Here is a 13,371-nt window from a genome sequence, read left to right on the forward strand (position 1 = left end):
AGTGCTATCGTGTTTGCTGTTGTGTGCTGTGGCAGCAGGCTGAGGGTGGCAGACACCAAAAGAATCAACAAACTTATTCGTAAGGCCAGTGATGTTGTGGGGATGGAACTGGACTCTCTCACGGTGGTGTCTGAAAAGAGGATGCTGTCTAAGTTGCATGCCATCTTGGTCAATGTCTCCTATCCACTACATAATGTACTGGGTGGGCAAAGGAGTACATTCAGCCAGAGACTCATTCCACCGAGATGCAGCACTGAGCGTCATAGGAAGTCATTCCTGCCTGTGGCCATCAAACTTTACAACTCCTCCCTTGGAGGGTCAGACATCCTCAGCCAATAGGCTGGTCCTGGACTTATTTCATAATTTACTGGCATAATTTACATATTACTGTTTAACTATTCATGGTTCTGTTACTATTTATTATTTATGGAGCAACTGTAACGAAAACCAATTTCCCCCAGGATTAATAAAGTATGACTATGACTATGACTATCTATGGAAAAAGTACAGTCAACTGTACATTTTTTTTCCCCTATAGATGCTGCCTGGCCCTCTGAGTTCCTCCAGCATTTTGTGTGTGTTGTTCAGATTTCCCTCATCTGCAGATTTTCTCGTTTGTGATAGAAAATTGGACTGGTGGTGATCCTAAAACCAGTTGCAGGTTTGTTGGTCATACCATTAGTCCAGTTTATATTACCCAAAACCTGGGGAACCAAGCTTTGAAGCGAGGTTTAATTTGGATTTAAACTGGTCTCACTTAGTTTTTTTTTTGTAAATAAACTGAAGATTTATGTGCATTAAATCTGTGAACGGTTACTTAAACAGTTGGGCATATAAATTTGCTATAATACAAGTGTCCTATGACATTCTGTACCCTGAAGTAAAGTGCTACGAGGTAAAGAAATAACCTTTTGCGATATTTTCAAGTTTTAAACTGAAGGTAAACAATAATTCACATTATAAATAGCAGTGGCATTGTATTGTCTAGGACAGAAGCTGCTTGTTTTTGAGCAGTTTATCCAGGCTATTTCCAGAATGGACTGTGTCACTGACAAGCTCCTACTGCATCATGCCTTTTTATTCCCCCAACTTTTTTGTCAATGAGTAACATTATCTCTGGATTAAATAAACTAGCTTGTTCTTTCAAATCTGAATCTTAATAGTGGAATAAATGTTATTGCTGTAACTGCTTTGCAGCTATAACCATAGTCTCAACAGCTATTAGAATTATTTAACATGTTTTTCTAATTTGTACACATTTGTATTAAACCAATCTTACTGGATGTTTTAACCATGAAAACTAAGCAGTTAAAGAACATGATGAAATTAGCCAGACCTTTGTCTGTCTGCATATATTCCTACAAAAGGCAGTAGAATACTAACAGTATTTACTCCACACATTAAGACTGACTTTAGTTTGATTCCGCAAATATGTGTTTGACAAAACTATTTTAACACCAAATCCTAGTGACTCAATGTCTAAAGAAAAAAAACAACTCATCTCTCTCCTTGCCTCAAAAATTATTTTAAGATTCTTACTCACATTTAGACTCTAAAATAATTTAAAAATTACAGCTTGTACGCCACAGTTAAAACAATCTTACCCATTTGAACTGAATATACTTTTTAATCTCCTTGCCTAAATTAACTACAATCAACTTCATTATGTTTATATTCATTTTAGGCCTCAGTCGACCACATTTCATCTCAGCTTTGATGGAGCATGGTTTCACACCTCCCATAAACTTTGTAGATAGGACAATATGTTTCTCAGTAAAAACACTGATGTCAGCAGTGCAGGTTATTGGTCAAGAGAAAAAAATTGCAATCAGACTTTATGAAAGGGTACCAGCAATTACTCAGACTCGCAGTCAGTATTCCACTTGACTGCTTAGATCAGTTAAAATTCAATGATGTACCAAGGAATAGTGTATTTGTCTTTATAAGACAAGTTAAGTTAGGCAGCTCTGATGCAGCACATCAAATGGATTTCTGGATGTAATGCAGACATAACTGTGGTTCATTTAATCTGTGAACTTTGAAGAAAAATTTAGGTTTTCTGTAACAAGTTGAAAGAATTTCCCCATTCACTTTTCACTGCAACTTTCCCTATCATCAATCTCAACAATATACAGTGGCATGCAAAAGTTTGGGCACCCCTGGTCAAAACTTCTGTTACTGTGAATAGCTAAGCGAGTAAAAGATGACCTGATTTTCAAAAGGCATAAAGTTAAAGCTGACACATTTCATTAATATTTTAAGCAGGTTACTTTTTTATTTCTATCTTTTACAGTTTCAAAATAACATAAAACATAGAATAGTACAGCACATTACAGGCCCTTCGGCCCACAATGCTGTGCCGACGCTCAAATCCTGCCTCCCATATAACCCCCCACCTTAAATTCCTCCATATACCTGTCTAGTAGTCTTTTAAACTTCACTAGTATATCTGCCTCCACCACTGACTCAGGCAGTGCATTCCATGCACCAACCACTCTCTGAGTAAAAAACCTTCCTCTAATATCCCCCTTGAACTTCCCACCCCTTACCTCAACAAAAAAGGAAAAAGACCCGAAGCAAAAGTTTGGGCACCCAACATGGTCAGTACTTAGTACTTTGTAACACCCCCTTTGGCAAGTATCACAGCTTGTAAACACTTTCTGTAGCCAGCTGAGAGTCTTTCAATTCTTGTTTGGGGGAATTTTCGCCCATTCTTCCTTGCAAAAGGCTTCTAGTTCTGTGAGATTCTTGGGCCAGCTTGCATGCACTGCTCTTTTGATGTCTATCCACAGATTTTTGATGATGTTTAGGTCAGGGTACTGTGAGGGCCATGGCAAAACCTTCAGCTTGCGCCTCTTGAGGTAGTCCATTGTGGATTTTGAGGTGTGTTTAGGATCATTATCCTGTTGTAGAAGCCATCCTCTTTTCATCTTCAGCTGTTTTAAAGACGGTGTGATGTTTGCTTCCAGAATTTGCTGGTATTTAATTGAATTCATTCTTCCCTCTATCAGTGAAATGTTCCCCATGCCACTGGCTGCAACACAAGTTCAAAGCATGATCGATCCACCCCCATGCTTAACAGTTGGAGACGTGTTCTTTTCATGAAATTCTGCACCCTTTTTTCTCCAAACATACCATTGCTCATTGTGGCCAGAAAGTTCTATTTTACCTTCATCAGTCCACAGGAATTGTTTCCTTCCAAGGCTTGTTTAGATGTCCCTTAGCAAACCTCTGCTGCTGAATTTTGTGGTGAGGAAGCAGGAAAGGTCTTCTTCTGATGACTCTTCCATGAAGGTCATATTTGTGCAGGTGTCGCTGCACAGTAGAACAGTGCACCACCACTCCAGAGTCTGCTAAATCTTCCTGAAGATCTTTTGCAGTCAAACAGGGGTTTTGATTTGCCTCTTTAGCAATCCTACGAGCAGTTCTCTCAGAAAGTTTACTTGGTCTCCCAGACCTCAACTTGACCTCCACTGTTCCTGTTAACTGCCATTTCTTAACTACATTACGAACTGAGGAAACGGCTACCTGAAAACGCTTTGCTATCTGCTTATAGCCTTCTCCTGCTTTGTGGGCATCATTTATTTCAGTTTTCAGAGTGCTAGGGCACTGCTTAGAGGAGCCCATGGCTGCCGATTGTTGGGACAAGATTTGAGAAGTCCTTTGAAATTTGTATCACCTGGCCTTTCTTAATGATGATTGCAAACAAGCCTTAGCCCTACCAAGCTAATTAAGGTCTGAGACCTTGGTAAAAGTTATCTGAGGGCTCAAATCTCTTGGGATGCATGGTGCTCCTTTCCTCCCCCCCCACTCTAAAATTGTTAAAAAACAAAAATAATACACTAATCTTGCTTAAAATGTTGAAAAGAATGTTTCATCTTTAACTTTATGCCTTTTGGAGATCAGTTCATCTTCTACTCACTTAACTATTCACAGTAACAGAAATTTTGACCAGGGATGCCCAAACTTTTGCATGTCACTGTATGCTAATTTGCCCGCAGGGAAATTTAGTCAGCTTCTGTTCCTGGTAACAATCTAGTATTGCCTCTAGATATATACAAAAATAAGCAATGGGTGGGAGGAACACAGTACTTGGGAGTAAATTCTGACATAGTAACAAGTTTAATCATCATTCGATCATACACAGAAATACAGCCAAACAAAACTGCGTTCCTTTAGGACCAAGGTGGAAAACACATTACCAAAAGGCACACATACCAGATATGACACACATAATTATGATAGCAGAAAAACAGTTATAAAAATATATTAAAAAATAATAATATAGCCCAAATCTTTGAGTGTCATGGGCCGTAAGTTGCTGGTGCAATAATGTTGACCCGGAGCCATGTTTCTGCAAGAACAAGTCACAGCAATTCCTCATCCAGCTCGTCTTCTTGGGAGCAAACACTGGAGAGCAGCAATGATGGGAAGGGCCAGCCCCCAAACCAGTACAAAATCGAGCAGCACATAGCCAGCTCTGGCATCTCCTTCGCTGGCAACTGCAACAGGTGACCCAAGGCACGAGGGTCTTGTCTGTGCAACAACTGAGGCAATGCAGCTCCCCTGCCATGCGTCTATCCAATGAACCCAGTGAATCAGACTTGCAGTATTCTACATTATCAATGCCCAAAAGGGTTTTGTGATCCTGAGTGGCTGAAGCAGACTGTAACATAGTGGGCAACAATTCCAACTCCTGCGTTATCCAGCAACTTGCTAGTGGGGTAAACCTGCAGTACTTGATTTTCTTAATATCTAATGTCTTGCGACCATAAAAGACAAATGACGAACAATTGCACCTTTGTTTGGACCCAGAGAGCCTACTGCATCCAAACACATTGCCATTTTACAATTCCATTCTACAATATGGGAATATAAACACCATGGAAAACTTGACAATGATTCTGCATATACAGTCGTGGACAATATGAGGATTCAGTTCCTGAGAACCATCCATAAGCTGATTTCTCAATGAGTGAAGAACACCTGTTTTCTATAGCTACCCATATTGTGTCACTCTACATTTACTTGCTATAATTTGTCCATTTCACTGAATAATCACCTAAAAGATAACCATAATTAAATCAATGGTATATATACTCTACCTAGGCATTAATGAATACTATAAAACATTATATTATTATTATCCTGAAAAAAAACTTCAAAAATGAATGGGAAAATTTGTACAAAGTCAAGACATCTATAACCCAAGGAACCCCTTTACTTGAACACAGACTCCGTGTTCTCATGTGACATTTAAAAGAAAATCTAATATTTAATATTAAATATTTACCACACAACCTGTTAATTCTAATGCAATTTGTATCTCACAGAAGAATATGATATACAGAGTTTGGTGTTCTACAAGGTATTATTTCTCTTTGCATTTCGCATCAGCTGCTTTCAACAGGCATTGTGTCAGGTTAAGGTGTTGTAAATCAATGATCACACAAGAGTTGCTGGAATTTGGAATTTTAAAAAACTGAAGTAACTGTGGGAAACCTACCTTTGCACAGATTATTCTCTCCCTCGTGTACTTAGAGACATTAGTGCCAAGATGCAGCATATGTTTATCATTCACCTGAATAAGTTCAGTTGTTTAACCTCAGATGCTTTACTAACTCAATCAGTTTTTCATGTGGAGATATTTTAATAGCAACCAAAGCATCCTAGAGAATTTGTTCCCATATTGGAAGTGACAGAACATTTTATAAAGACTTGCATTAGAATTAGGGTTTTCCAACTTACTGAATCGCAACAAAATGTAAAGCACAAAAATGGACAAAAGCCAGGTTGTTATTTTAGGCTAACTATATAGTATTTTCCTTACCATAATGGCTATTTCTTGCTTACAAACTTGAAGGTCATGTTCACTGTTTACATACATTCGTTTCAGAGCACATCTTACGCCACTGGACATCTTCGATAAAAATACAACAGCAAATCCACCTAAAGAAATTTTTAAAAAATAGAAATACATTTAACTTCAAATTAACTTCAGCATTTTAATTTTGCATATGCATGCTGTATAAATGGCATTTTCAGTTTTGCTATATTTGATCAGGAATCTTTATTGCTGCCTGCACCATGATTCAATTTATTGTTCCAGATTCACCACACTTTGTACTATACAAGAGAAATATATTACAAGATAATAAACAGATCAACATAACTAACCGTTTAAATTAAAATCACACAACTCCTTTATGATCATTTGGGGGATAAAAATAAATTATACAGGCTTTTTTCCAGAGAACTCAAGTCTTCCAGTTAAAAATGGAACCCTCCAAACAGGTTCAATAATATAAAAGTGGTTTAAAAATTGTTTAATGATATACTACAAATACATTTTACTTGTGAACACAATTTGCACAAATATAATTGCAACAAGAGCCTAACGTTTTTGATTGAAGTCCTTCAAACTTCTATACAATGAACCTTGCAATTAGATACAATCTTTAAATAATTCACCAAACGAAAAGGGTTTTAAAGTTCTCTAGTGTATGTTGCACTATTGTGGAATACATCAGTCTTGAAAATAACCTGATACTTTACTTAATACAAATCCTGTCACACTGATGCATAGAACATAGTGAACTTTTGGAACTGTTCCCTAAATATTTATGGTTTGTGATCAATCCAAACTATTAAGAAGAAAATCAATTATTTTTTGTTCCATGTCCTTTGACGGTCTAGCTGAATGTTCAATGGTAATTGGAGTCAGTCATAATCTAATAAAATTAAATACCCATCTTTTCCACATTTAATGGAAATATTCCAGTTGGTATTAAAAAGAGTCAAAACTGATAGGCAAACACCCAAACACCCAAATATTACCTCCTTGCAGTTTGTGCACCCAATATTGTAACTACCAACTTCCATAATTTATGGCCAGTTGGGTCTTCAGATAAGTTCAATGCAAAAGTTAGAGAAAGGTTAAGTACTGAACAAATCAATACTAATATACTAGTTCTTTCAGCAGAAATCTACTGTATCTTATTTACAAACAGAACCGCATGAAACAAAATGTTTTAAGGCAGCAGTGGCAAAAGCCCGTTTCCCCAAAGAACCATCCATTCCAAACATTATTAGCACCATTACTGATTAATCTCTGCAGTTCCAGTCTTCAGAAGCATAACAAACAGTTCATTTATTGAAGCCCAGAACAAAAGTCTGTGGAAGACTCACATGGAGTCATGAATTAACTTTTTAAAAATGGATCAGTCATGCTATATATCGTAAAAAAAACAAGAATAGCCTAACAATGCCACAATTGCAGAAAATCCCACTCTTTAACTGTAATTTCAAGCATCAGAAGTTCAAACAACACTAGAATGTAAAAGACTACAACCAAGAAAGTATGCTGGTAAGTGACGAAGGAAGACATGAAAGATTACGATGAGATGTGGGCCTGCAAATGATTTCCCTTTTTTTTGGCTTAGTTGGGGCTTAGAGCCAATACACAAATGATGCACAAGCAGAAACTGATGTAGTATTGGATTTAATTAATAAAATTGTAGGTGACCTGCAATTTAAAAAAGGTAGAAAACTCATGAAAATATTTTAATAGTGAAATCTGGGAGTGACACAGGCATGAATAAGAATGTCAGCAAATGAACCTAGGTACAGGTAGTGGCACTGTCACTGAGGTGCATTTCACACATGATGGAGGGTACAAGTTCAACAAATCACCTCACAGTGAACATGATGATTGCATCTGAGACCGAGATCATAGCCAGAGGTGGAATGAAACTTGTGAAAAATGAATGGAGTTCGTAGAGATGAAAACTGACTTTCCCCAAATGAAGGAAATAGTGGTTCATGAAGCAGAGACATGTTAGAAGTGATGTAGTCAAACTGAGTATTATTAGCATACATAATCTGTCCACAAATCTAAGGATGAAGCAGCAGCAGCAGCGTACATGAGGAAGATGACAGGAGGGACAAAGGATGAATAATTTTACCTTTTAATGATTTGTGTACTCCTCCAAAGTTGTTCTCCAAGAACCACCCCCACCACAACATTTAAAAATTGCTCCACCACTGGTGTATGACACTGAGCCACAAAAGGATAAATTAGGGCCAGATCACAAAAGATTTTTCTGTTCTGCTCCTAATAATTCCTTTTAGGACTCAGTGACAAGTTGCTCAGGAACTTGGAAGGCAATGTGGAGGGGTAGGAAACCACATTAAGGTGTGTTTCAGTCTTGAAAAAGTATTTCATGTGCTTATCACCTGTTATCCTGGGCAAAGGATGGAGACAGCAGGAGAGAAAGATTCCAGAATATACTTAATGTTGGAGAAAAGAGATAAATGACTTTTTTTTGAGGGAAGGGGGCCGAACAGTACACAACTGGTGAAATAAGAGAATAATAAATGGATCAATGAGTTGTCATCTAACCCTTAGAACTGAAGCAATAAAGAGCCAAGCTGTCTAACAATTTTGTCTGCAAATCTTCTCACCTAGATACAACCAAATAAATTCTGAGGAAGCATTAGTAGGTGCAACAACTGATCTTTACACCAAGCTGAGTCTCATAGGCAGATCATGCCAAAGCATGAAAATGAGGCGAATAAACCCCTAGATTTGTTTTTATTTTTACTGTAAGAATGTTATTCAACCAGGCAAGTGTTGTAATCACTTGCGGTAGATGTAAAAGTTTATCAATATAACTTGTGGTTTCCCACATAGGGAAGCAGAAAGCTCAAGATAATTCAATCATTATGTGCATCAAAGGTGCTGTTAAAAACAGAATAGGAATTATAAGGGAAATAAGGAATTACAAAAATAACAAACATGCTGTTTAGTCCATGATAAAAGTAGATACAGAGAGCCAACTAAGTTATATTACAAGAGTAAAAAAAATACAGCAAAATTTCAAAGAAAATTATTGTGCATTCTTCTTTCTGATCCCCTTTTAATTGTTGTTTACCAGGTTTTCCAATTCACTGCTCATTTGCCTGGCACTGAAGAGGTACTGATTGTTCACATTGGCTTTGCTACAATTCTGAATAAAAATGTTTTCAATCTATTAAGCAGATACAGCAACTCAAATATAATGAAAAGCAAAAAAGTGCGAATGCTGGCAATCTGAAATAAAACTGTTAGATCTACCCAGGAGGTCAAGCAGTATTTATAGGGAACAGAATCAGTGTTAAGTCAATAACCTCATATTAGGTCAACCTAAAATGCTCACTATTGCTCCCTGTCCAATAGACTGTTGCAAAACTGGGTTTCATACTATAAAAAGCCAAATAGCAATGGAATTTTAATGTACTTCTTCATTTACCAAACTGAAGAAACATTTGAGGTTGTGGTAACACAAACCCACATTCTGACTAAAACATCAAGGATTAAAGTGCTTCAGAAAAATGTATTTGTATTACACCTTAGGTGGCTCAAACCCTTCACAATGCTTCACATTTTGAAATGAAATGCCCAAGCGGTGATGAAATGAAATGAAACCTGTTTTGTACTACAAGTGGATTCTCACAATGAGATTAAAGAACCAATGACCTTTTGGGAATGGTGATTGAATGGTTTCCTCCTGGGCCATATCAATCTCCTGCTCCATAAATTTCATACCATCATAACTATGAAACACGTAAAACTAAACTCTGAAAAGAAACAGCATTTCTAAAAATGTATCATTGCTTCAATCCCAAACTGAATTATTTATCCACATTCAAGTCTTAAACATCCCATTAACACTCCAACTTCAATTATTCTTTTTCCTAAAGATGTCCAGGTAATACTACAAATTGTATAAAACAGGCCAGATGCCAATTGAAGCAGTGTTGGGCAAAAAATTAATTAGCATTAAACCCATTAAAATAGTTTAGAAAAAAGTTTAATGTCTTTAGTCACCCTTTTTATTCTCTCATAGTTCCAGGAAAAGCAAGGGAAACAAGTTACCCTTTGAAGATGCCACATAATAAACCTCAACGTAAATAGTTACAGTAACCATAGGCAATGCTTATCTAATTATGCTTAATAACTATTGATTCAACAGCTCATGAATTACATGCAGGCTATATAATTGTTACAAAAGCTTGATTCAAATACAAAGCAGCATTATGCAAGCATCCTGCATTTGTTAAAAAACTATTACCAACATCAAAGCAATGTTTCCTTATATACTGTAGTTAGCACCATGGACAATCTTTAAATGTGACTATAAAAATTTAAATTATTAATTCATTACTCCAAGTTCATTTACTTAAATAGCAAATAAACTTTAATTGCTAGCTTGCACCAAATTAAATCAAAAGGCAATAATATTATTTTAAAGCATTATGGATGTATGAAGAAGTAGATTGGCAAGAATGACCAGTGAGATATTGTGATCCATGTATTCCTCAACATGGTGTGATGAGAATACACATAGATTAAGATGTTAGCTGTCCTGTGCTGGCACCAGTGGGATCAGCAGTTGGTCTGCCACCTGTCTTCAGGAGAAAGAGAGATAAGGAAAACAATGGAGCAGCATTTGGAGATGTTAATGAAGGGGACGGAAGAGTTTAATGAAAGGAAAGCTGTCAAGATCGGCTCCCCCTTTGAACCCTGAACTGTTTGAAGTGATGGACAGGCGATACCCCAGCAGGGGGATAAAAAGGGACAGATTCGCTAAGGCAAGACACACACGACACCCTGAGGTAACGAGACCCTGGAAGCGGTGCGTCTCCCACAAGTCGGTGGGAAGTTTTGGAAGGCTGGTCGCGGGACCAAGCCATAGACGCACAGGGTGGAAAGGCACGATCGGTGGGAACCTGGTGTGTGTGTCCGCCCTTGCCTGGGTGCCAGGTTCACCGCAGAGAAACGGTCGTATCTGGAAACGGAGGGGTCACGGTCGGTGACCTCAGAAGACATCACAAACGGCTTGCCCGAAAGCTGACTGCGAAGAATATCGAAGGTTTGTGTGGAAGCCGTTTGAATATTCATTCGTTTTGCTCTCTCTCTCCTTCCCCCCACTGTCCATCTCCCACGGCAGTGATTACTGCGAACTGAACTGAATTCAATTGAACTGAACTTTGCGTCACTTTGAAACTGGTCACTTACCCCTAGACGACGATAGAGCTTGATTGATCCTGTTATCCTAATTCTGTGTACATGTGTGTTTATCATTGCTGAACTGTTGCATTTATTATCCTTTTGATTAGAGTACTGTGTTGCTTGTTTCTTTAATAAAACTTTCTTAGTTCTAGTAATCCAGACTCCAACTGAGTGATCCATTTCTGCTGGTTTGGCAACCCAGTTACGGGGTACGTAACAATGGTTAAGTGACAACCAATCTTTTATTTTTCTGTGCCAAGGTGACGATAACTCCTATTCCTGTAAGGCCATGGTCATGTGCCCATAACTAAAAGCAATGGTTTATGGATAAGATATAAATGTTTACACTGATCTAATAATCACTTACACATTTCATCTACTTTATCTCAAGCCATCATTCTTGTAAATGTTGTTCACATGAATTAGTGGTATTCCACACTGTTCCAGAGTTTCAATATTAGAAGTCCACATTAAAAGCACTTTTAAAGACAGATTAAATGCATGGACATTTTACTTTAAAATAATGGACCTGTGCACCAAGGGAAGAGTTTCATTAAATAAGCAAGGACATATTGTCATTGAGTGAAACAGTAGAGAAACAGGATCTTTGGCCCATCAAGTCCATTCTTACCATCAACCTCTCAATTATACTAATCCTGCACTGGTTCCATTTTTTAAATTTTTAAATGCTTCTTATATTCTCATGAACTCCCTCTATATTCTATCAATCTCCACATTAGGGCAATTTACAGTGATCAGTTAACCAACTAAACTATATCTTTGGGATGTGGATTTTAACTAGACCACCCAGATCAAACTCACATGGTCAGTGGGGTAATATGCAAAATCCACACAGACCACACCCAAGGTCAGGATTGAACACAGGTCTCTGGTAGTGTATCATTATGCCACCCTATTCCCTTCCAACTTTCACAACATTTATACATTAGGAATAGGATTAGCTCTGAGATATAGCATATTAAGGTCAGGCTAAGCAGTATTTCAACACAGCATCATCAGCTTGTATCAAAATTATTCAGGTCACCCTCTCTAATGATACCAAAACCTAAGCAACTTTTTGGTAAATATGCAGCCTAATTCAGTTTTCAAATACTATTTCTGTTGAGTAATTATTTTTAAAATGCAAATTGAATTGAAAACAACCAGTGATTTACCCATCACTTGCATATTTATACCAGTAATGTGACTGAATCAACTCCTCAACTCCTGAACGGGGGGGGGGGGGAAGAAGAGGGATAGGTAGGGTGAGATTACTACAATACTTTTGAGATATATCAAATGAAGCTCTAACTCCAGATTTAGACCATAAGATCAAAAGATATAGGAGCAGAAGTAGGCCATTCGGCCCATTGAGCCGAACAAAAAAGCAAACAAAAAAGTCACAAAGTGAAAAAGTACATTATTTGGTTTGCAAAAGATGGAACAAGACCAAGTATACTATAATTATACAAAATTTACCTATTTAAAGAACTAAAGAATGCTTTGTTTTAAGAAAAGCATGTAAAAATAGCAATTAATCTAAATATTCAATCACGAGCATAAAATGCAATTTGCATTGGTTTATTTGGTAGCTAAACAATATTGTTCCTCAATTTCCCCAAAATATATTTAGATTCAGCAAGTAATTATTTCTTGATAGAGCATATTTCTGACATCCGCCATACTTGTTGGTGTGGAAGGAAGCTGTCAGATTAAAGTCGTCTGAATTAACATCCCTTTTCTGTTCTGTACCACACATCCTATGCATTTTGAAACGAAAAATCTACAAGAACTTCCTTGGGCACCTCTTCTCTACGAACAAAAAGCTTGATCTCTTTATTCTTTCCAAATAAGTGTTACCTCGCAAATCTTGTATCACGCTTTCAAAATATCCTTGAAACATTTCTGATGTGTCAGTACCCTTTGTATAAATTGGTGAATAGAACCTCCGAGTTCTCCACCTGGGTCAAGGTAATGAAAAACCAGATTCTTTGGAACATCAAAAGGGAAATTCAATCTATCCAATCAGACACAGGAACATAAAAAGGCAATCCAGGACCTCTAACTGATCCAAAGCCAAACAGCCTTCACAACCAGCTAATCAATCTTCAAAATTTCTGCCAAATACAACATGATCCTACCACCAGTTACACCCCACCCCCCCCACTTCTGCAAGGACTCTCTCTGGATCGCCCAATGAGCAACTGCTTTGCCAAGCACAGTGGTATTTTAATTTCCCTTTCAATTCCCAGACCAACTCATCAATCCTTGGCATCTTGTATTGCTAGAACAAGGCTGAACACAAAAAAAGAACAGCA

General features: G+C 37.5%; 1 protein-coding gene across 7 annotated transcripts in view; it reads right to left on the bottom strand.

The window, feature by feature from the left end:
- The window catches only part of LOC134358444 (AP2-associated protein kinase 1-like), a 141,973-nt gene that overhangs the window by 79,517 nt on the left and 49,085 nt on the right, over positions 1–13,371 (bottom strand). For all 7 annotated transcript variants that reach the window (XM_063070675.1, XM_063070673.1, XM_063070674.1 and 4 more), the window contains exon 2: positions 5,831–5,949. In XM_063070675.1, coding sequence (XP_062926745.1) covers positions 5,831–5,949 — 119 coding nt within the window. The remainder of the gene's footprint in view (positions 1–5,830; positions 5,950–13,371) is intronic.

The sequence above is a fragment of the Mobula hypostoma genome, chromosome 18 (assembly GCF_963921235.1).
Source record: "Mobula hypostoma chromosome 18, sMobHyp1.1, whole genome shotgun sequence".
In the NCBI taxonomy this organism is placed as follows: Eukaryota; Metazoa; Chordata; class Chondrichthyes; order Myliobatiformes; family Myliobatidae; genus Mobula; species Mobula hypostoma.